The 26475-nt window shown below is 39.0% G+C and overlaps 1 protein-coding gene across 1 annotated transcript in view; it reads right to left on the minus strand.

The window, feature by feature from the left end:
• Positions 1-26475, minus strand: part of nav3 (neuron navigator 3) — a 422744-nt gene that overhangs the window by 283052 nt on the left and 113217 nt on the right. Inside the window, exon 2 of the mRNA XM_063460845.1 lies at positions 19651-20094. Coding sequence (XP_063316915.1) covers positions 19651-19719 — 69 coding nt within the window. The 5' untranslated portion in view covers positions 19720-20094. The remainder of the gene's footprint in view (positions 1-19650; positions 20095-26475) is intronic.

The following is a 26475-nucleotide window of genomic DNA, read 5'->3' on the forward strand; positions in this document are numbered from 1 at the left end:
ACTCAACATACACATCCCTCATAACCCTCCACTATTTTTTTTGTTTAAATAAGTCTTATTTCACCTGTCGCTCCCTGGGGATGTTCTAGTCAAGGGCATCTAATCAGTCACCCTAATTCTGATTTTATTCATTTGAGAACATCACCAAATTAGAGCAAACATTTGCTTCAGTAAATACCAAACAATTTACAATGTCTACTTCATTTTTTACACGAATGTCAGTTAACAGTTGCAGTTCTTCTCATGGCTTTACATACATGGTAGCTTGTACTGCAAACTGAGGAGAACTTTATATGAGTTAAAGTAAAGCTGGTAGCTATGAAAAGTATGGTGTTGAACTGCGTACAAAGAAGAGGAAGAAATGCTTGCTGAGGCTGCTGCACAAATAATACTGTGCTCTGCTGCCAAGGTGACACTGCATCTCTCACCAGCTCTTTGTCCGCAGACTCTAACCTGTTGACAGGATGCCACATCGCATAGTTGAGCTCACTCTTCACACTGATGGATGTTCAAGACAAGCACAACACATCAAATCCCCCATTTTTTGATCTGTTATTTCCTTGCCCTAACAGTCAGAGAGGCAGAGGCTGACAGAACGGTTTAATGTCAGCACTTGTCATCGTTTTTCTTACCAACCAATCCCAAAAGCAAACAACGGCTGCTTTACATTTATAGGGCTGCAATTTGTTCTTGCAAAGAGAATCAAATCCAAATCAACATTTGTCATACTTGCCTAATGCAATAAAAATGTACCTTTAGGATGGGATACAGTTAACGATGAATCACAGGGTTGGTAATCTACGGGTGTCTGAAATTTCCTAACTCCTTGAAACAACTGAAATTTTCAGTATTTTTCTTCTACGATGATAAAGAATTCATATAGTGCAAAGAAAAAGCAAGGCAAAAGGGAAAAGGCTACATCCCCAGTTATTACAGCAGAACAAACCCGCAGAGAAAGATCGATGGTAATTCTTGGTGAAGCCTTTGTTCTGACAAAGCCTCAGAAAAGTTTGAGATAAAACCATAAATGAGTGATAATAAAGTTTTACTTCCCACTACTTAGGTTTAGGTTTAGTACACCCCCCAAAATCAAAGTTTCCCCTCTGACAAGCTTTAAGGAGAAATTTTTTCCAATTCATATTTTCTAAAAAAATTCATCAGCTGGCACAGTGTGAGTAGCTGGATGGGGTCAGGGTCCATGAAATAAAAAAATGTTAAAAATACTTGCCAAGAGTTTCTGTAATGCAATGCATTTGTTTGTTTCAACGAGCCCGCCTGTACACAAATGCCATTTGTAAACATTAGGATAGACGGGATGCCTGGAAATGTATCTGGTGCATGGGACAGACAACCCCAGGACTTAATTTATGAACACAGATGAGACCTTATAACCTGGAATATATTAAGTGGTCACTATGAAAGTCTACGCACTCACATTACTGACATGAAAGTCAGGTGGAACATTCAATGAACTTGAGCATGACCGACTTGTATTAATAGTCTGAACACACAGTCCCTGTGCACCTTGGTGGCCTTTTTAAATGTAATTAAGCTCCAAATCTCATCACCGAGTTTAAGTATGGAGAAATGCAAAGGACATGGAAGGTTGAATGTGTAAAGTAAGAACAAGCACAGAGGAGAGAGTCAGTAATTTTCAACAGGTTATGAGAGTGACCGAACGAGCTGAAACAGAGACATTGGTACGTGTGTGTTTGGGTGTGAGTGTGTCTCTCCACTAGAAGAGTGAGGAGTACAGCCTTGGATTACACAGAGAGAGGATTAACATCTCTACAGTCGAGGGATCTGTGTGAAATTGCAAAGGTGTGCCACTGCAATTTTCACTGCTGTCAGGCTGCCTCCTCTAGGGTGTTAAATTTTCACCAGATACCAGACGAAGATTTCTGCTGTGGTTGGCCAGTTTGTCTACTTGGCTTTCTGGAACCTTCTGGTCTATATGGGGCACTAACCTTACATTTAGATCTTAGTTCTGATTAAGGTTTCATGATTAAGGAAGGATGCAAAAGCCTCAGATCAATTAAATTAATCAGAGGCTGAATGAATCTGCCCAAGGATTATGTGGAGACAAGAAAGAAAGTGAAAAAAAAAACAAGTCTACATGTATAAAGATGCAGTTAAGAACTGACAGAGAATTAAAAATGCAAGACCAGGATTCCTCTCCATTTTAATTTTTGCAACCACTTTAAATCAAAGCACTTCTATGATTTCTTGCAGTCTGGGTTCTGTTAGTATTGTTGTTCTGCTTCTAGTTCACTCGTGATCTGGTCTAGTCTACTTAGTGTTTCCTTGTTGTCTAGTCCCTGTTGCTGGATTTGATGTGGTTTCCTGTTTTATTTTTATTTTCTCATGTGCTTTATATTTACTTTTACTTTCTTGCCTTATTGTTGTGATTCTTTTCAGCTGTGTCTTGCCAGCCTTATCTGTCCACTTTCATGATGATTTCATGTGGGAGTTTTTAAACCATCTTTCTTTCCATCTATTTGTTGTCAGAATGTCTGTAAATCCTCTTTGTGTGTTTCTTATTGTTTATTCATTCAAATCACATCAAACATTTTGAAAATGTCCTAGGCCCCTTGAAAGCTAACATGAACTCCTTTGCTAAAATTAAACCAAATCTCTCAAGATTGGACCTGGAAATAGTCTATACTCTTGATCAACTGCTGTGCTCCTTCACTGAACTCCAGAGTAAAGTGTTACCAGTGAGAAATGTACCCAAAACAAAGACAGGAAATTATCCCCATAAACAAGATTCGTGTAGAGACAGATGTTGGAATAGCAGCTGCTACTCATGATCAACAAAAGCAAACAATGTGTCTAGATTCAGAAATTGTTTGTTCCTAACGGCTACAGTATGAACACCAGAAAATCACAATAGGTTTTGGCAAAAGAACAAGGCAGTTCCGTGTGTCCATCGCATGGACACACACGTTCTTTAGTTCTCAGATGACAGTTTTTGTTTAGAGAAGGTGGTTTAATTCTAATTCGACAGACTTAGTGTAAACAAATGAGAAGGAAAAGGTTACACAATCAGCTTTTCTGTTCTTTTTTCTCAGGCAAATAACTATTTTCATCCTCTACATGTATTTACTAAACTTGAAAAATTAAAAACTGAGCAAATCAGATCGAATTTTGCAACTCAGCGGGAAGTACAGCTGCTGCTTTTCAAGGTTTGTTTACTTATCTAGTGTGTATTTTTTGTACTTTTTCTTTTGTTTTTTCCTTCACTTCCCTCTCTTTTCTCTTTTTCTCTTTGTGTTTGTCCTTGCAGAGAAGTCAAGTGGCTCTCTGTGTCTCTCTGCCAAAGCACAGGTGACACGCCGGACACCTGGAGGAGAAGGCTAATGAGGTGCCCTGCCACTCCAAATCTTGGCTTCTCATCTGGACTTTTAGCAGAGGACTGCAGAGGGGAAAAAAGATCACTGCAGCTGTGACCAACTACTGACATCTAAACACGCATCAGTGTGTGGAAACTCTTCAGGAAATCATTACAGCTGAACTCTAACTCGTGATAGTATTATGATATGTTGTCTGCATCAATACATCAGTGTCTGTTTAGCTGAAGTGAAAAAGTCCAAAAGCATGGGTTATAAACCAAGTCGTGATCAAAGAAAGAGGATGAGCATGCAGAATTGCTAATGAAATTAAGTATTATTTTTTAGCTGGAGTCTGGAAGTCAAATATACCTTTGCAGATCAAAGGATAACCAGACTCCAAGTTAAAGCGATTTGAAAAAGAAAAGGTTGTCTGTATTACAAATAACCATTGTATCTCCAGCAGTTACATATCAACCATGTTCTAAATGAATACAATGAAACGCAATTGTTGCGTGATGTTAAACAGGAGTTCTGCCATTCCTAACCCAAAGATCTAAAATGAGCTTAAAGGTTGACTCTGGAAAATAACAGTTTAACCACCTTCAAGAAAAAGGGTGCTCTGTGCAGCATTTTACAGATTTACCTTGCTCTGTTATGGAGATGATGTTGTTCCTCTAAAAGGTAGTGGAAAAGGAGCTCTTGGTTCTCCATGACTTCTATAAATTGTACATGACTGTGCCCTACTGTATCATGAGATGATGGGAAAATTAACCTCATGTTCTGTCTGTATATTGTACAAACTCTAAGAAAAAAGTCATATCAGATTTAAACCAGGCTTTGGCACAAACTGTAGGTGTTTTTTTTTTGTTTTTTTTTACCTCCAGATCACTGAATAATGTAATGTGCATGTCCCCATAGGGAAATTAGTCCTCTGCATTTAACCCATTCACCCAGTGAAGCAGTGGGCAGCCACCAATGCAGCGTCCGGGGAGCAGTGTGTAGGGACGGTACCTTGATCAGGGGTACCTCAGGGTAGCCGTTCCGTGGATACAAACCCCCGACCTTCCAATCATGGGGCAACAACTCTACCTACTGAGCTAGCCCTGACCCAATAGGTGCTCATAACTGAGAAAAAATACATTTGTACAGAAAAAGTTACACAAACGTTTCTCTAAAATGCACCAAAACCATCTGTGCTAGCCTGGCATGTGTCAGTCACCAGTCTCTCTGGCAACAGGTAAGCTTTATTCACTCTTCCAACTGACTGCAGGTCTGTTACTGACAACAGGAGAGCATGCTGGAAAGTGGGGCACTGTCAACACCGTCTGTCTCCCACCCATATGCTTCACCAGCACCTCAGCTAACCTCAGGATATGCATGACAAAGAACTAAAGAGACAGTGTCAAGTGTGTAACCTTACCTCAAAAATTTAATAAATAAAAATCACTGCAGTCAGACTTTTCTACTATCGACCGAAAACAATTTTCAACGATGCAGAAGCTGGTGAGTGAAGCCACACGATGGTTCGTGGAGGGGAAACAAAACCCTGTGTGCTCTCTGCTAGGAGGACTGATTTACCTTCAGTGCTGCAGAGTAAAAGTGCTAGATTAAAAGTGACAGTGCGGTCTCTCTTGAGCCCGACTGGGTCAGTAAATCAATGATAATCAGCAACCTGGTAACATTTCTGAGAACTTGTGTGCAGGATGCTGCTGGTTTTTGACACTAACCTCGTTCCTTCGGGTAATAACATGTACCTCCTGGGCACCTGGCTAACACTTTCACAAACCAACAAGGGGTTCGATATCCTGCTATAGGGTACACAGCCTTTTGTGAAGACGTAACTTGTGTTCTTTCAGTGAACATCAGCTCTATGTAAGCATAAGGACACCCTGGAGTCTATCTCATTGTAGAAGTACGAGCTCTGCCTCTAACGGTGGTCATTTCATGGCCTTTTGGCTCACTTTTGTTTCTTCTGGCAAATAGGAACACGTACTCTTTACATGTCTAATATAACCCAACAACACACCGCAGTAATGATACAGCAAATGAAACTCATTTGTGCACATCCTCGTTATCTGTGAGGCAGATTTTACATTTCCTCAGAGCCATTATCTTTACATTACTGTCAAAGACGCCTACACTGTAACAGATATTTGCCACTGGAAATTGGAAAGGCAAATTTTTCTGGAAAGTCTACTTTGTATGTTTCTTAAACAGACTGGATAAATGAACTGTTGTGTTTAATGAAAGGCTGTCAAGTTTGGATTGTGGTGAATTTGACAATTCAGCTCACATTTAGCTCTGAAACTGATGAATAATGCAGTGCTGTGGTTGTTGAGCAGAGATTATTTTGTTATTGTCACCACATGTGGTTGGGTTTGTAACACTCCCAAGCATTGTGTTTTTCAGATGTTGCAGAGTGTACCGAAGGCTGCTGAGAAAGCAGTTGAAATAGGTCACGAAGAACTTAACTGTTTCTTTAAGGGAAGCAAGAGAAGACTCACAATATTGAGTGTTATTGTGTAAGAGTTGTGTCACAGTGCAGGCTTAATGCATTTTGATTCATTAGAACTGGCCCTCTTTCAGTGGCGTAAAAGGTGTACATCTGTTAAATTAAAGAGGACAGTCTCAATTCTGTTAAACTCATTCCCCGCTGTGCTCCCTCTGATGTGGCTAACAATCAGTGTTCCACCTTTATAGGAAAGGTAATCCATTAAATCCCATCAAACAAGGCTTCAAAAAATTGAAACCATTCCCAGAATGATCCTCGCAGCAGGGCGCCCACAGTGTGGATCCACAGGACCTCAGAAGTCACTGTTGGAAAGCTCCAAAAATATGCTCTTCCTCTTGTGTTTCTCGTTTTACAGTCTGTGAAGCACTGCGGTCTGGTATCTGCATAGAAGTTACTGACCTGGGAACAGCACAAAGAAAACTGACAGAGGATCTGTTTCCCATATGGCAGCTGCCTGTTATCAGTTCAAAAACTGATCATTTGGATGCCATAAAGCACATCTGTTGCAGAAACAATTTGATAATAAAGATAAAGCTGAGTTCAAACTTAACATCTCCCCATTTCTGATTTCATACATTTTCCCATCTCCACTGTCTCCTACTTTATCACAAAGATTTGTTTCCAGTTTTCCCTCATTCCAAAAATGTACTTCTAGAAGTGTCCACCTTTAAGAAAGAGTCTAATAAGCAAGAAACCGGGGAAATGACATTTAATCATGCTCAGGTTTAAAATGCCACCCTACCTGTGCTGTCAGCATTATGTAGCAGCGGTTTCTTTTCAAGCTTCAACCCTCTTACTTCTTGTGAAATGCGTGAGCACTAAAATAAAGCCAGATGTTCTAATGTCTGAGGTACCACTCTCACTGGATTGAGGCACAACATCAAGCCAACTGGCACGCTATGTTAGAGTAAAGTGGTTCAACTTAGGCTGAATAACTACGTGTAATCTCTGGGACTGAGCAATTACCACACACACACCAAACTATTGCCGTTGGCTACCTGTCAGACTAGTGGAAGTGAGAACCAGCAGTCTTTGATTATGGTCTTCAGTGCACAGATCTGGGATTTACTCGTTTCCATTGTAGCACATTATCTTCCCTTCATCATTTGCAGCTATAAATGACCTGCAGAAGGCTGTCATCATAACATCAGAAAAGGAAAACAGAGACTAGAAAAAAGAAACTTCAGTTTAGTCCAGTATCAGACCAAAATGCTCTGCAGTGCGAAATGAGGTATTTTAAACAAATTCTCTAAAACTGTAACATCCCAAAGGGTTTGGGTTTTTTCTCTGGAGATAAATCAGATAAAACAGGCTTTGGTAGCATACAGGTAAACAGGCGTGAAGAGAGAAATTAGTGAAATGCAATGTGGAAACCACTGACCATAACTTTTAGTTTTTGAAAATGTGCCTGACTGAACAACAAGTCTTGCCCTAGATATCCACTCGTTATGAAACATCTGTAATTGTCTCCAGTCACCAACTGATAAATAATAGCTAATGGTTTCTAAACAGCAGCTGTATATGAATAACACAAAGAAAAAAATTGGTGCCACACACTTGTTTAATCTCTACTGATAAGTTTGTCTTAAATAGTTCTTAAATCTGTTACAATTAAAAAATATCAGCAAGTTGCCATTACAGAGAAAGTTACCCCTTAAATTTATACAATCAAGGTTATCTGTACTCCAACAGCTCTGTTTTCAGTAAAAACAATGAAACTTGAAAGCATCATTCATATTTATTTAGATGAAGTTTTATAAAAGCGTACTTTTCCATCTGAAAAATACTACAAAGGAGAGCTGTTTTCTTGTGCAATTTTGTTTAATCAAATGTATCTTAAGTGGCACTTTTCTTGCCTTTGAGTAAGTTACACTGCATTCATTTGCAGTCAGTGTAAAACATTTTTTCCATCAACTTCTGAAGTTGCAACACACTGCTTTATCTGCACTTTGCATAACAGAGGAAATCCAAAAGCAGGATTTGGCTCGTTAGTATGGGTATTCAAAGAAAAATTATTTTTACATATACTTTTTAATGACAGTGCATAGTTGTGGCTTTCTTTGTCTTTTTTACTTTACCTGCTGGAGTTTGCACTGGATCACATTTCATTCATTCTTCTCAATGATTTCCACATAGAAATCATAACGGCTGTACTATTACCTGGTGTTGTTTTTTCACTTATTACAGTAGTATCTAATCTATGCTTTACCAGTGCAATGCCTGGCAGTCAGTGCAACTTTCTTCTGTTGTTGCTGTTTAAGCTTAGAGTCAGCTTTAGCGGTGCATTGGGGTGGGTGTAGCTCAGGAGGTAGAGCAGGTCATCTACTGATTGGCAGGTTGGTGGGTCAATCCCTGACTCCCCGTAGGCATGCCAAATATCCTTAGGCAAGAAACTAACCCCAAATTGCTCTCTGATACATCCATCAGAGTATGAATGGTAATTAAAAACATCGAAAACAGTGCTGGTGAATGTGGCATGTTGTATAGAGCCCTTTGAGAACTCCAGGAGAGTAGAAAAGCTCTATATAAGAATCAGTCTGTTTACCATCCTGCCAGGAGACAGAAAAAGTGACTTAAACTATTTGACTTTTTTTATATACTGTAAAGAGTCCAAAATCTTTTACAACTTCAACATGGCAGAAAGTGAAGCACATAAAACAAGAATAACCACTTATTTTTAAAATTACAATTAATTGAAGAAAGCCTATTGAATTTAAATGATTTAAAATTTGGAGGAAGGACATGTGAGTGTGTAAGCAAAGGTGCATGTACATCTCTAACATCACATCAGACATGGCAACTGTGTGGTGTAAACTAGTTTTAACTATTGTTTTAAATATTAAAAAAACCCTCATTTATAGCATTAATACAACTGCATACATTAAATAAAAAGATTTATTCTGTATAATATTTCAATAAATAGTTTTCCATACCATAATATATAGGCTAAATCTACTTTGGAGTTACCACAGCCGCAAAATGTTGCAATGCTGTTGCAATGCTGTTGCAAGAGCCAAACATATTTCTCGCAAAACAGGCATTCTGAAATTGTGTCCTAAATAAACATGTAAAGAAATGCAGACTCGCAAAGAAAATTGCAAACTGTAAAAAAGGTTTTTCATTACATTCATAGCAAGTTTTTTTTCCACTGCCGACTTTTTCCATCTCAATCCACACTGAAATTAAATCTAAATACCAGTATACACTATGTTCTTAAAGTCACCACTTTAGGTGGCCAATACACAAATGACATTTAAAATGCTTCACAATATTTTTTAAAAAAAGTAAAAGAGTAATTTTAAAAAATGCATTATTTTATAACGTTAGCTAGCTAATAGGCAATCGATGACCAATATGATCTGAACCCAAAACACAGGAGCCCAAGGAAGCCTGAATAATGCTCAGTACAGGTCAAACAGAATAAATCAAATGCAATCCTTTACCAACGTATCCTGAACCACATGTTAACAAATGTAATCTAATATACAAATGTTAAAACTACTCTTGGTCGCAGTGATCACATGTTTATTTCAATATCTCCTCCACCTCAAAATTTTTCACTTGACTCTTAAGATTGCCATTTTTGAAATAGATCTTTTTATTTGATATTATTAACTCAAGTGTAATACTGGCACTGATGCCTTTTAAAATCTGGATGGACCTCAGCTCGTTGTGTTTTATAGACACAGAGAAACGGACAGATTTCTGTCAAACAATACAGACTCACTGTGGGCTGCACAGTCACCCACTGAATGCCCATTCTGAGCCAGGCAAAACCCTGAATGCAAGTCTTTCATGATCTGTATCTCAGCTTTAACTAAAAATAAGAACAGAATCAGGCAAATGAAACATTTGCTTTCTTTATTCAGCAAATCCCTCAGACTGTTCTCAGCTGACTCATCTGTGATGACATTTCTTGGATTTTTATTTATTAATGCACTTTTGTAGTACTTAATTCTCCTCTTTGGTCCTGTCCTGTGCAGAAACAATCCACAGAATCATCTTGTCAGAGTGACTGGAACAAAACCACACTAGCCCTCAGCCAAAGACGCCCATAAATAACGCCAGAATTAGAGATGAAAAACATTGCTTTCTTCCAGACACCGTGTTTATCTGAAGGGCCAAAGAGGGTGTTTTCATCCAAGGCCAAGTTCTGGTCTCTGTGATCAGTCGGCCATGTTGTGGAGAAAATGCTTATTATGTGGTTGTATGCGGGCCTTGTTTGTTGTGACCTTGAGGCCTCATCCAATAACGCAATGGGGCCCTCCTAAATGAGAGGAGTGACCACAGGAACCGCCCTAGGGAAGAGAAAAAAGTGACCAAAAGCTGTCGAACTGAGAATTCGCTCCCATCTTTTGGTCTAGCCTGTACAAACACTTTTCCACTGTTGCAGGATTTTGACACATTACAATGTCTCAGTCTTTCTGGCTACATCTTAATCCTCCTTCCTTTTATCCCTTTGTGCACATCTCAATTCAGCTCTTCATACTGGTAAACCACAATATTCTCCTTTGCTTTTTTATGCAAGCATTGCAAAATCCTGCAAACTGTACTATCAACAGTTTACTCGCACATACTGCATGTATCATTACCTTTGCTATACATGAAATCAAGACAAACCCATATATTTCCCTCTAGCAAGTAAACAAGCATTTAAGGTTTGAAATAGAGCAGATACTAATGGTATACCACAAATACTCCATCGATATGTTGACACACAGCTCCCGCCACACGGAACCGATGCATTTCTTAATGTTTCCATCCATTTTTAACACGTTACATTTTTGTGTAGGGATTCAGCAACTTTCAGGAAGTCTCATACATGTAATCATTCCTCATTAGTTATGATGTCAAGGCAATGAGAATGTTTGTCACCGCTGGACATTAACAGCACCTTATTCTGGCTGATTTTATGAGTCACACTACCCGCCTTCATCCCAGGAACGACCATTGAAAACATGTTTGTGCAAAGACCACTTCTTGTTGCATCTCACTTGCAACTGCAAAAAGCACTTCTATTAATAATGTATACTTTATTGATCCCCATGGGGAAATTCCTCTCTGCATTTAACCCATTCACTCAGTGAAGCAGTGGGCAGCCACTGGGTGCCCAGGGAGCAGTGTGTAGGGACAGTATTTTGCTCAGGTGTACCTCAGAGTAGCCGTTCAGTGGATTCGAACCCTCGACCTTCCAATCATGGGGCCACCACTTTACCTACTGAGCTACCCCTGCCCTTATTACAGATGTGGCTCTGCACAGTAGCAGTAACAATAATAAGCATCTAGGTATTTAAAACATTTTAATGAATTTAATTTTAAAGAAACACTTATCAGCACTTTCTGCTTAACCAAAGTTAATAATTAGTATGTGCCATGGATGTTAGAGTTAAAAGTTTAGCTGGACACTTGGCAAACCAGACAAAACAAAGCACGGCCATGGCCCTGCTTTGGTGAGTAGGACTAAGAAATGCAAGGCAGAGGGATTCCCACTACAGTGATCATCCATGAGTACTACTGCTCATCTCTCAGTTCGGCCCCTATGAACACATCTCATTCCCACTTTAATGGAATTCTGTCAGGATGATCACATTTACAAGACAAGCTACTGCTTCAGTTAATTCACTTCGCTTCACAAGTTACTGTTGGATATCGTCAAATAACACATCACACAGACAAATGGTGTTTAATAAGAGGAGAGCTTGATGCAGAATACAAATCTGTTTGACAACTCCACATTCCATGTGTAAATTAAATAAGCTGACCGCAGTGGGAATAACTCTGTCTCTGTTTTTTTTCTCTTCTCGTGAATTTTACCACTTACCAGCAGCACCCAGAGGATATAACTTGCACGATTTAACACACAAGGCTTAGACAGAATAAATGCAACACTGAGCTCATATTCCATCATGTGCTAGCACAAGCCTGCACCAGTCATGAGTGAGCACCCATATCTGAAACCCCACCCGCGGCACCGTGGCCCCTCTTAGGAATCCAGCTGTTGTGCTAATCCTGTTATCTGCCATTAGATGTGCAGGAAACTGTCAATCAGCCTGAACGCACTGGGATAATACAGTCCACCTCACCTACAACAAGTGTCAGGTTAACCCTCACAGCTACAAACTAGATCTAAGTAAATCCATTTGGATGCAGTCCAGACACAATGGCATACAGGTGCACTCACGCAGTCATTGTTAATGCTGACAGCTTGCTTCTTCACGAGATCCGGCCCTGCACTCAGGGGATACCCTCATCACATGCCAACATACTGTGAATTGAGCATACATAATGCATGAAACAGCTATCAGCAACATACGCATGTTAAATTCACCCATGCGAGAACAAAATCAGTGCCACAGAAAATACTGTGAAACTGCTGAGACACATCCACTGTGATGTCAAGTGCTTCCCTCTGTAGTTCAAGCCCTGTCACTGTTAAGGATTCAGTGCCACAACTACTGAATACAAATATATCAAGGATTATTTTAAGTCATGTTTCAAATAACAACATGTTGTTACAGGTTTTTTTTAATTATTTAAACTTTTAAATGCTTGCACCTCCTGACTGCTCTATGACTCCACTTCTTTCTGTGCAGAGACCATCCTGAACTTGGTCCACAGTAAAAGATACAGCACAGACTCAGAGGCCTACAATAATCAAAGTTTATTATGTAGCTCACTTTGTCAGTTATAGAGCATATCCCTTACTCACAGGGTGTTACTTCTCATGCAGAGATAACAGGATTCCATTTGAACAGCTTGCACCCCATTTCTGGTTTTGCTGCTTTTTATGATGACGTGAACTTTCTGCTGGAATCTGAATGACTTTACATCATTTACATACGTGCACATGTAGATATGTTGCACATTAGTGAAAACAATCCATTTGACAATTACTAAACACAAAAGAAATAAACAAATCGTATTTCAGTTCTAAATCCAATTCGTGCTGTATTCAGTGGTTGATAATGCCATGCATTATTATGAGAATGTTTGGAAGTCGTTTCACTTTGATGGTCAACATTTTTCAACAAGTAGAGCAAAAGGAGATCAATTAAGTGGTTTTGGTCAGTATTTTCATGCTACAGTGCTGCACCTCAAAATCAATCAGAAGAAAAGACTGAGGCCACTCAGCTCTGTATACCCAAAAAAAAGCATTAGAGGAGAAACTTGTCCCAGATGTAGAGCTTTGTGGAGACAACATGGCTGTGTCAAAGCATGGACAGACCCAGTGTATGTTAATATACTGTACAACAATAACACAAAAGCACAAGAAAACATGTATCAGTAATACAATTTCAATTATTAATTAGTAATTTGTGTATTACAAAAAAGGCAAATCAATTGACCCGAGTTTTCAGATTTGAGTCTGGATGTAGTTTCTCAGGAGTGATGGAAAATTGTACTACATGTCTGGCAGCTAACAGACTCTTTAATTATACCCCACAATGCCAGCCATATGATGAGAACTCTTTAAGAATGAACAACAGTTTGTTCATTTTTTATAAGTGAATCTTACATATGCAAGGGGGTAATTTAAAATGCATGTAGCATTAAAGAATATATCTGAATAACAGCGATACCCTGCAAATTCAAAGTAAAGACTGTTCATTTCTTTTCAGCTGTAACAATAATGAAAAACAACACATCAACATTTGCAGAAAAGTAACTGAACATACAGCTGCCATGCAAACTAAACGTTAAAGAAATGATTTAATGTCTAAAATCCCTGCAGAAAAAACCGTACGACCCCAAAACTATACATTCTGTTATGAATAATATATATATGTCTCAATCATCCAGGGAAGTAAAATGTTTCTCACAGTGAAAATGGACGTCCAGATGAACAGGATCAACTTTTTGGGAATAATATGTATAATAATGATAATATGTTTTGAAACTCTATTTCCATATTTTCAAGTTTTGTCGGTAGAAGGAATACGAGGAACTCTGTAATACTGACATCCTTAAAAAAAACCCTCCACAATGCTGTCAGACTTTTTTACAGCTGGCTGTAAGAGCAAATTAAGACAGGTGGCTACCCCGCCCAGTTTTGCTTCTGTGTGACGAGAGCATCACCCTGCGCACAGACTGCATAAATGTCAATGCAGGGTGCAGATGGAAGGCCCCATGATGCTTCCTAGCAGTGTCATGGGGTTCATTTCCCACTCAGACTAGAACCTTATCCTCCTCCCCGAGTCAATTTTTCCACTCTTGCACATCCCTTTCATTTGGTGTCATTTTGTTCTCCTCTCCCTCAAACTCTCTCTGGCAACTTCTTCCCTCTTTATTGTTCTCTATCATTCTGTCTGACCTGGACATCACTGCTCTCATCACTCTGCCTCTGAGGCTTGTTTTTGTGAAAGCCACAGTTATGATGCTGCTCTGTTTTGACATGTTTTCACTCTGAACTTTTTCAGTGGTCTAAACCCACTAATCCTTCATGAATGAACTACTGATATACCATGCCCAACAAAGTGGGTTCTGTATATTTTAGGGTTAGGGTGGGTTCTCTTAGGATGTCACCACACTATTACAGTGCAGTAGAGTCATAAAAAATTTATCAAGTTGTGTCAATCTAGCAACAATTCTTTTATAATGTGACATGCATGTGCTGTTGAGAAATTCTTTCACTCCTTAAAGTTTGGAACTCTGCCAGTAGTCAGTAGTTTCATTGTTGCACTATTTTAATAAAAGGGAAAATATTCTTTGGTTGTCTGTAACAGGAATGAGGTCCTTACCTGTTCTGAGCAAGAATAGATACAGTATAATAACGTGAAATGAACATTAAAGAAATCCACTAAATTTCACAATAACATTCTTGCCTAAAAGTGGCAAAAGGTGTTGAAACAGTTCACCTTTCATGTTAGATTCGAACTGCATTATGTCTTATGCAGCAGCAGTCAAGCAGTCAAATATACAAATACTTATACAAATATAAGTTTATAATAACATAAAGTAGCAGAGGGTTTTTTTAGTCAGCTTCAGCTGCTTTGGTGTTAATGACATTAACAACAGGGGCACCAGAGGGTCAACAATGAGACAACCCCCAAAGCACAAATGGTTTAAAGGTGGAGGACACTGACATTTTTCCCTCCTCATCTTTTCTGATTATTTTTGCATTAGTTTTGATTCAGTTCAATTCAATTCAACTTTATTTGTACAGCGCCAAATCACAACATCTATCGCCTCAAGGCACTTTATATTGTAAGGTAGACCCTACAATAATACATTTTGCATTTGGACAGTATCAGGGTCACTGCTGGCAGCATGAGGCGATACCTGCGACCCTACAGAGGTTGCACAGGTAGTCCAACTCCTCCAGGACTGAACACCAATTTGTGCCATTCCCTGAAAGTTTGTTGTGTCCCCCACCACAGTCTCAAGACCGGGAGACAGGCAGTGAGTCCAGGAGAGCTGGACAGGGCTGTAGAAGGTCCTTAACACCTCAACAGGACCAGTATCTGATCCTTTGTGCAAGGAGGAACATGATGAGCACTCCCACAGTTAGAAAATGTCTCTGAATAACCAGAAAACAAAGAAACAGAAAAAGACTTCATGAGGGTGGCATGAGCGCCTGATGTCCTCTAGTGGGCCCTCTAGTTCCACTATCAGACCCTACACTGGCACAGTGGGTCCAGGGTTCCTCCTGTTACACAACAATGCCCAACCTCATGTGGCATGAGTCCCTGAAAGTTTCAGGAGGATGGAGGAACTGATATCACTGACTTCCCCACATTCGCCTGACTTAAATCTAATAGAACACTTGCTTATTTATATACTTAATTTGCGGTTCAAGTGCTCTGACTGACTTTATAATGTAAAAATGTTTCATTTTAAATCCAAGCAGTGCAATGTGAAGCTGAAGACCTCGATGGCTCAGGCCAGTAGGAGGAAGGAATTTCATTTGGATAGAAACTGAAAACATGAAATGTTGAATTTTCAGTTTCTTCAAGCAAAAGTCAAAAGTCTAAAACAAAAGTCACAGCAAACAAAACCACTCACAGTTCTGCACAGTATCAAGCACATCTCAGTATGAACATGCCAGGTATATCGTTTAACCATCATAACCAATCTCCTATTACATGCTATGTTCAGATTAGACTTATGGCACACTGGCATGCATTAATTAGATTAGAAACTAACTATATACAAACTCAGTCAGGTTTAAGAACAGTCTGTCACACAGAGGACAAACCAGTTCATTCAGTGACAGCTCATTGCCACTATCATTGATTGTTAGGGCATGAAAAAAGGTGCACATGCAAAACAGCTTTAATAGGATCTAACAGTAGATACGACTCTAACAGCGAATGGAAAAATCTCACAGGTAATTGGCTGATGACAACTTTCCCATGAGATGCCTCAGTGACATAGCTGCCGCCCCTGCCTGACCATTCACAACCAATTACTATGAGCTTATTTTCCCTAGTAAGCATTACGGTCGTAATTACTGCTTCAAGATGGATGAATGTGAAAATAAGAAGTACCATCCATCTGGGAAAAAGACAGCGAGTAATGGAGGAGGAAAAGTGTAAAGTGTGGGAGGAAGGGAACAAACACTCCCAGGGTGATGAAATAAGAAGTGCTGGCAAAACACAGCTTTCTAGATTTCACACAAAGATCCTCAACATGTTTATCCACTGGGTATTCACAGGAGTATATTACAAATAAAAACTCCATACACATCTTAATGCATGCAGAACTTATTTAAAGCTCATCAAGTAAGGTTGAACTCAACATCTTTGCAAATGAACTGTTATCAGCCCTGACAATGCAGTCGGCTGTGAGGCGAAAAGGGAAATCCTGCTAAAGTCTGGACAACAAATCTAATCCTAATAGTCCACTTGAACAGCTTGAACACTGTAGGCAGAGCCTTTAAAAGAATGCATCAAAATAAATGAGAAGACTGATAATACTTTGCATGCTTGTACAGTAAATGTGAACCAGAAGCTAGTTACCTTAGCTGAAAACAATATAAAATGTTCCATTTTACTATTAGCTTGGCTCTGGCTTTATTCCAGGTAACATAATCTGACTACCAGCACATTTAAAGCTCATTAGATAACAGATTATATCTTATTTGCCTAATATGTAAGCGTAAAAATGACAAATTGTAGTGTCATGTTAGGTTAAGCATTAGACTGGCTGGCTGGAAGCAATAACTTCCTAAAGTCATGATGCCAGTAGTGCTTTAGCTAAGCTAATGAGCTGCTGGCATGTTTACTTTACAAAGATCAGTCGTACTGATTTTCTTATCTAACGCTGAGCAAGAAAGAAAATGACTGAAAATCAATTCAATGCTTAAATTAAATGTAACATTTGTCCCTGACATTTTTCTGCACCACAAGTTTAGCTTATTCCACCCCACACAAAGTGAAAGAAAAAACTCGGGTCACATTATAAATGATAAGGAAACTGAATGTATTTGCTCCATCTTTTCACACAGCATTTCTTTAAGTACAACATTTATTTTGTGCTGAGTTCAACTACCACAGATGACACATCCACGTGAGACTCACCCTATCCAGTCAGGCAATTACAGCACACAGAAAACCCCCACAGAAACATACTAGGAATATTTAAAACCTTATAAGAAGCTCTTTTGCTCTAAACCATTTGTTGCCTAGCTCAAGGCAACAATCACAACAAAGAGGGAGAGCTTATCTTTTGGCAGGACGCACATCTAACCGAAATGAGAGCCAAACGGTTTCAGTCAAATTCCCCTGATAGATGAATATTTGATGTCACACTCTGTTCATTCACTCTGCTCCAAACCGAGCTTAATGCTAAAATCACTTTACCTACAATGCAGAGGTTGGAAAATAAAAAAGACACTACATATGTTTAATACAGTACATGACCTTTAATGCAAGAGGAAGTGGAGACAGAGTGATCGACATTATCGACATTATTAGAACAGTATCCGATTTCAATTCATGTCACATGACAGGACATATGCAACATGGGCATGTTGTGCACAAATACAGGTTCATGCTCACAACTCTTCTCTTAAAAATCAATGTGCTTGATCCATTATTATAAATTATTAGTAGTTTGTCTGTCTTCTCTAGCAGGGTATAAAAAATTGGCTAATAGCACTAGCAGCAAGACATCATTGTATTCTGCTAAAGAGAAAAAAACTACTATTGCACTCAGGTCTACTCAGGTTCTAAAGAACAATCATCCTTTTTATTGAGACCCTAACAGTGCTGCAAAAGTCTAACTTGAAGCATCACCGCATATGCACTCATATGTTCCCTGGACTTCACATGGAAATTCATTATGCTTATCAAATGCACTTCATTAGAAGAATGAGGTCAGAGGAAGAGGGAGGAAGAGAAGTCTCTCTCTAACAGGCTTTGTTTGCATCTTAGTACGTGTACTTTTTAAGTCCATATAAAAGTGAACTTACGCTGCACAAACTCAGCTCTCCAGACAAAGGGGGAAAACAAAATACAAAGCATTTTATAAAATAATAATCTCCTAAAAGTGTAGAAAAATTCTCACTAGATCTTTAAACAAGTACAAACTTTACACGAGTAAAGCCATACCAGAAATACATTTTGCTAGACTCTCACTGCACATTACGGTCTGTACTAACAGAGGTTCCATAATCAACCCAGTAATTCACTGAACTCAGTGTTACTCCTTCATATTCCTATATGAATATTCTTATTTTTAATAGGCTATTTCAATGAAGACGTGCAATTTTACTAACAAAAACGACACTGGCTTCCAGATGATTTAGATGATTATGTAATGGCAGTATTACTTTTCAAAATGAGCTGTGCACAGCGCTTAGGCAAATGTCAAAGCATACATATAGCCCAAAACGAACAAGATGAGCAGATAAAGTTAGTCTCACCGTGTCAGTGACATTAAACATTTGAAAATTCTGTGGCTCAGGTTAGTTGACCTCGCTGCGTTATTTTAATATTTTGCTCTTCCTCTATATGTATGGCCAAAATGGCATCTAGTATATGTTTGTCAATGACACATTATACGGAAAAATGTAAGACAGCACTTGAATTAGATCATGAGATCTAATGTTCACTGGAAGCATATACAGCTAAATAAATACAAGCCACTGTTTTTTATTGATCAGACAGGCAAAGGCCAGTGCCACTGTCCTCGAATCCACGTTCTGCAGACAGCGTGAACTTGCCTGACGCCTGGGCTCTCGCCATCGATCCAGCCACCGCTGTTACAGATGAATCTGATCCAGCTGAGGTCCAATGTGCAGCATTTAGAGTGCGACTCAAAACCATCTTCTTCTAATCACACCATTATGTAGAGACCATTGTAGCACATGATATAACTTTACCAAAACAACAAAAACAAAAAAGAAAATGGTATTTATCTTTTTGTTAAAATTATAATTCACTTTCCCATTCCCAGAGACGGGAACATAAAAAGCATCTCAAACAGAGAGTAAATATGTATTCTCAGGGGGAGGCTGGGATGCACCCTGCCCACTGTGACACCACATGAGCCGAGATAAAAGAGTGAACGCACCGAGGGGGAGAAGAAACTCCACCTTTCCCCTCATCTTCTTTATAAATAGCTATTAGCAGATATGGAGCAAAAAAGCTACTGGGAATTCACACAACAGCAGCAATTGGACCAACATGTTCTCCTTTTTGTAAAGAGAACAAGATACCAGGTGATAAACAAACTTTTATCCCTTGGCTTCTGTATACAGCTGATTCTTTGAAAATGCAGCGTGCACAAATGCGCACCCACATGCACAGAGGGGCTAGGGAAAAGACAGGAGCAAAGTTAAAAGGACAGAAAACTGTCACCTACCTTTTTCTGGTCCTCCAGCTTTTGACTTGTCGACTTCTTGCCATGCTTGCTGGCTTCCGGTACATCCATCCCTGATCCAAATGAATAACTCCAGAAAATAATCACATGAAGTAAGTTGAACACAATCCACTTTGGTCCAGAATCCAGGCTACAGTTTGACAACAAAAGCCTGTGTCCGGCTAACGCCTTCGCCCGGACACAGGCGATCCATCCCAGAGGTTGGTATGTATGGTCAAAGTAAAATGAGAATGCTCTGTTAGCTGAGAAAATAGCAAGGTTCAAGCAGAAGGCTACCAAGAGAGGCTCATTATGATAACTGGAACAAAGAGAAGATTGACGGCGACGTCCAGTCTGCAGGTTGTCTAGTTTTACATGAAGACAACAGTTAGGCTCGTTTCTCCCTCAGTGCAGTCCCTGGTACAACACAATGTCTCGCATCCACATCTGTGAAAAAAAGACACACAATGCATTTTATGATTTACATGGAGAAAATACGCCCCCCCCCCCCCCCCCCCCCCAAAAAAAACAAAACAAAAACAAACAAAAACAAAAAACAACACAATTAATGCAAAAACTGTCTGCCTCTCCAAAAAGTCAATATTCCCCTTGGTGCTGCACTGTACAAATGGCGGGGGTTTCTGCATTTCAAAGTGAATGTTGCCATGGTGCTGAGAGAGAGAGCGAGGAGAATCTTCATGCCATTTGTTCTACATTGAGCAATTGTTTTTGTTGTCTTAGTATCGAAACCCATTTTCAAGCAAAAAGAAGCATGGAAAGAGCTAAGGCGTGCTGACATTGGGTAAATTGCAATGGGTCCATATGTATAGGGCTGGGGCTGCCTCTGTGCAAAAGGCATATACTTGTTTACTGACATCCATTTACAGGGCCTTACACTGCACAGTTATCGCATGGGTTATGAATGAAACTCCAGATTTAGCAGACTAATTCTATAAATATGGATGTAGGATTGTATTTCACAATGTCATTATCTAAAGCCTTGAATAGGCTAGGAAAATGTTGACTCTTAAACAGGAGCATGAGTTATGATGCCCTTCCCACTGTCTTGGAAGCTCACAGACATCATAGAAAACAGTCTCCCCAGCCAAACACCGCTCGACCGTTAGGGGGCCTCTATAACTCCTGTTCACTTTCATCTCCTCTCTTAACACCAGCAGCATCTTAACAGTTCTTACTTGCCACTAAACACTTACCCAGCTGCAGAGTGCAATGTAACACCGCAACCGTGTCAGTTACTTAAGGGCAATCATGTCAAGTGCTGCCAACTCAGAGCTGGTTCTTGGGGACACCATGACTTGAGCGCTGGAACCCAGCAAGCTGGAAACTAGAGTGTTACCTGCGAGCAAAAAGCTGAAAAGCACTTCTTTTAAGTGCCACTGGGATCTTGTTACATTACATTATCTGGTAGCCTCAAAAAATAAGCAATGCACAGGGGATATTTGCTGCAACAGCTTATGGAAAAAAATTACACCAATGCTCTTCCACAACTAGGAACACACAGCAAACTAGAAATGCTAAACCTGCTAAAAACACAGCTATATTGCTTCTGGACTTCCCCATTTCCCTCAGCAATGGAATTATATGAGGGGCTTTCTAAAGTCATGCATACTGCATGAGTGCTAATTTTTCTCCATTTTTCTCCTTTAATATTACAAAAGAAACAATGGGACCTCACGGGGAACAGCATGGCACACTTTTTTTTTGCTGCAAGGAAAAAGGTTAGCCAGTACCACCGATCAGAATGACAGGAAGGCCTTGTATCTAGGCCACTGGGGTCAGAGGTCATTCTTCATCTGCTTTGTGTGACATGTAACAGAATGCACAAAGCACCTTTGCAAAAGAAGGAAGCAAGACTTAAATAGGAAAAAACAGTTTAGCTGACAAGCTGTACATGTTGCTCCATATATTGCAAGATATAACCAGTGCTCAGAATAATGCTACAGTGTGTTATATATAACCAGCTACTGTGGTCATTACTTAGTCTACCAAAAATAAATAAATAAATAAAAGTGGTTCCATAAAAGGTCAGCACGTAGAAAGGACCGCAATTTTGCATTAACCTGCTAAGTTTCACTGATATGTCTATCATAGGAACAAACAGATAATACTGGTCTGCTTCCTCTTTGTTAACATTAAAGTATGAATTAGCAATTTTTTGAAATGACCTAACTGTATTTTTTTTCCTCACCAATATTGCAACATGTCATTTTCCACAGCACACATTTTGACTTGTGGTAGTAGTCACAGCACAAGTGTTCCTAATAACATTAATGATGGTTCGCTTCCAGTTTCCAGAGCTTATGGAAGTGAGCCAGCCAGACCCCTGAAAACAAAGCAGCTAACAGAATTCCATCCTTATTAATTTACTTATACTTTTGCTTTTCCTATGGTGACATTTTAATATGTCTGCCATAAAAAAATGCATTAGTTTCCACAAATTAAACTCCAGGCTTATTATTTTAATATATTTACACAGCACATGATTATAAGTTTTGTTACTCTGTGAACAGAACTTCAGAATAAAGTTGCTTCATTATACAACCCACTCAGTCAGATAGAGAAAAATACAAAGTTTTATTTTATTATTTTAATTTTGCATAGTCATATTTTACAATGTTCAAATTGAATTATAACAGTTAAAATTGTGTTTGATTTGATGCTATAAGGGTAATTTATGTTTAAAATGTTATAATGTAGCCCTGCGACAGACTGGCGACCTGTCCAGGGTGTACCCCGCCTCTCGCCCTATGACAGCTGGGATAGGCTCCAGCGCCCCCCGCGACCCTGAGAAGTATAAGCGGAAGCAAATGGATGGATGGATGGATGTTATAATGTCAAGCTTAGCTTAATGCTACTAACTGCAAACTGGTTAACTTTTTAGAGCACTGGAAGGCTTTGGACCCCAATAAAGGTGACAGACCAGATACTTATTATATAATTTCTACTGAAATTCAGACAACTTTGCTCACAAACTGTCTTATGTTTGCTTAAAATCTAAACAATAACTCGACTGTCACCTTGCTAACAAACAAAAGAAACTCTGTGCTCTCATGGTCATTTAGAAGAAAATGACTAAAAGACACATACTTGTCAAGTGTCATTTAAAACTAAACACAGTTCTGTTTCTTCCTCACTGCATACTTCAAATACAAGTAGTTCAGGCAACAAAGTAAAGCCAGCAAAGAACTAGCATTTGTTAGCATTAATAAGCAACAGCTGAATAAATGTGGAAGTGACACAGCTACTCTCAGTTAACACTGTTAACCTAAAAGTTAAATCTCACACAGCCTGTTCAAAAGTGCTTTTATTATTAGGCTATAGCTGAAATAAAACACAGAGAACTGAGAATAAAGATTTCCATTCAATGAAATTAGCACAGTCAAATGACCATTTGTGCCTTTCCCCTGGCCCTTTCAATAGTTTTTATAAATATCAAGGGCAAATAGTGAGAGGTTCAACCTTGATTCCTGAAGAGTGAAATAAATTTTTCATATGTCAGTATGTTTTTACAGATGAACACTTTTCTCTTTTAAGTAAATGTCATAAATTATGTTTGCATCTTTTGTATTAGTAAATAACAAACTGAAACTAGAAGGATTCTGCTTGACCATGTCTCACACCATGGCTTATCTGTGCTGGAGCTAAAAAAAGAAAAGAAAAAAAGGATATGTCACATAATCTACATGCGGACATGACAAACTTGAAGGTTTTTTGTTTTTTAATTAAAAAGAGATTTGAAAATGATCACAAGTAAAAGAAAAAGTTGATATCGTGTGTTTTTATGTTAAACACAATATTGTATGCTAAGTCTCCTTCAGTTGTAAGGAATCCTATTGGAAGTGAAATCTCCATATTTATGAGCAGGAGCCACTGCAGTTTTATCACAGCCTGGCGTATACTGCTGGTAATCCCAGTTTCAGCTCCACAGCTGGTACGCATTTCTCTCACCCAGTGGCCTTTCACTAGCACTTGGTATTCAAAGGGTGTCTGTTACTCTCCAAGTGGTCAATAAAGTTTGATTCATAAGGCCTGGGGCATTAACTACACATTGCTGCTTCAATTCGAATAGATGTAAATGATGGCCATAGAGCCGGCCTGATTTCCTTGGGGAGAGCATGTGGGTTGAGGCAGCGTGTGTTATAAATTATCACCTCAGTAGGTCAGAGGTCAAACATAAAAAACACCTTGCCATCACATTAAAATGCTATAACATCCTAATGGCATTCCTTCAACATACATGTCATTTGGGCAGCATGTGTACTGGACCAGCTACTATGGTCTCTTAAACAAGTGCATAATGCAAAATCTATTTTTAAATATTTGTACAGATCTTCATTTCACTTTATTTGGTTTAAATGTAGCCGGTAATATTCTATAATTTGCATATTCTTTTAGTAGTACAAGATTTCATTTTGTCAGTTACTAATATAAAAGATATCCAGATACTCAGATACATTTAGTTCATTTTTGCAGTGCTGAATGTGAGAAACAATATTCTTATACACTCTATGTCTGCTTATGAGCCAGTGTTAACTGGACAGAAAAAAGACTAATGGGAATATACTTAGCAATTAGGACATCTGTAATAGCCTTGCCATACTTCACTAGGCTCCACAGTGGGCCATTAATATTACTGATAAATCTAATAAATGCAGTAGGGATCTATTGCTGCACATTATAGCACTTAGGGGACCTCACTGACCATTCCGCAGTTCACTAGAAGATTCCTTAGCACAGTTAAAGCAACATAGTTTTATATTCATAATGTGCTTATTATTGTTGACTGCGGACCATTTAACACTATGCAGTTGTATTATTATATCAAAACATATGCAAAAGAGCAATGAATGAGCAAAAAGCAGAAACACAAAGTCAATGTAATAATGTATATAGTGATTAATTGTTTTTTCAAAAAGTTGACAAAGTTTGTAAAATAATGCACAACAATGCAAAAAAATAATGCAAATAATACACTGATAACGTGCAAAATGTGCATTGTCATATTAGCATAAAGAAGTGTGTAGAGCCCATTGAAAAGTGTGTAGCTCTGTATGAGCCCTAATGCAGAATAACTATATGACAAATACAGATCTCTGTGAATATGTGAATCTACTCTGACAGGCCCCACTTAATAGCATTTAGTTTACATACTTTGTTTTTAAGGCCAACAAAGTAAAGCATGTTATATTAGCGTTAAATCAAAATAAGCGAGTTTTTAGCATATAAACATTTAAGTTCAAATCTTTTCCAGACAACTAAAAGAAATCTACTGTAGAAGAAGAAGTCTCAAAACTCCCTACGGAGCCAATTTGGCAAATAAGGTGCAAAAAGCCTGCAGCTAGAGTTCCAGAGGTTGACTTAATGTAAAGATACACCCACCCAGGTAAACATCCACACAACTCACTGTCAGCAACAGCTTTGATCCCTCAGTCTTGATCCATCAGACAAAGCTCACTGTGCACAGCTACACTTAAGAGAAGATGCAACAAGAGGCAAAAAAGAGGACGGAGGAGACAGAGAAAGTAATGCAAGTGATAAACTGTGTAAGCCAGAGGAGAACCCTGCCAACCTGAGTGACAAGAGCACATGAGCATGTACACAAACATCAGGAAACCTTGTTATAGATAAGGCACACTGCAGATAAAATACTGACTAGTCCCGTGTAATTCTTCACCAAATTTACACCCCAAGCTTTACTTGGGTGATGAACTGCAGCTAACCCCCCCCCCCCCCCCCCCAAAAAAAAAAACTGCAACAATCTGCCAGATCTGTGGCGTTTTTCCTGTTGTCACGGTAACTGTTGAGAGCAGACAGCATGCTTGGGCGTGTGTATATTTGTGCATTCATGTTTGTGTGGCTACAGGTATCCTGGCTTTCTTTAATGGGGTAATAATATCGTGAAGGTGAAGACTGACAGGAGAAGTGGCAGCTCATTAGCTTGAGAAATGCGTGTTGTAGTGTCAATATTATCTCGGTTATTTTGTTCCACAAGCTTGCCCGAGTCTGACATTTTCCTGGCACCTTGCTGTTTATTGTTTTCAGAGATCACAGACTGTTTCGTAGTGACAAGGAAATCATTCAGGAATGGCATCTGACCCTCACAGCTAAAACCTTACCTGCCAAAACATCCTTGTTAGCTTGGGATTTTAAACCTCATGCTGGCAAGATTACTCACATCGACCAAACTAAATACTAAGGAAAAAATGCACTGGCAGTAAAAATGCAAAGCTATTAGGATATTGGCACCTGCAGGGAAGCAGCTAATCATCTGGTGTATGAATAAAATTAATGAATAACAGAGGTAAGAGTGGAAAAGCTTTTTATGTCTTTTTTTTAACCCATTTTGTTATTTTTTAGATTATAGTAACATCTAGAAAGGGAAAAATGTCCCCACAAAAACCAATAATACTATTAGCTGCCCAGAGTAAAATATAGCCTCACAAATCATTTGCATTAACTTTAAATTCAGTGACTTGAATTTGCACAAATCACCAGATTTGTTTCTATTTTCTTTTACCTTTCTTTGCCTACATATAAAACAACTGTTGCACTGCTATGGAATAAACTAATGAACATGCAAGCAGGTTGGTTTGCTCTCTCGCTCTCTCTCTACAAGTAAGCCAGCTAGCTTAGAGAACTAGAGCTATGACTGAAAGTCTGGCTGGCTAACTTAGGAATTAGCTTGCCAGCTGCAGAAGTGACAAATGACTAGTTAGCCATCTGCACCACCATTATCAGCAAGCTTAGCTGTTGAGCAATGGTTTCCCATTTTGTGGTGTGAGCAGGCCTTTGGTTAGTGTGGACATA

Source organism: Pelmatolapia mariae, linkage group LG17 (genome assembly GCF_036321145.2).
Source record: "Pelmatolapia mariae isolate MD_Pm_ZW linkage group LG17, Pm_UMD_F_2, whole genome shotgun sequence".
Taxonomy (NCBI): Eukaryota; Metazoa; Chordata; class Actinopteri; order Cichliformes; family Cichlidae; genus Pelmatolapia; species Pelmatolapia mariae.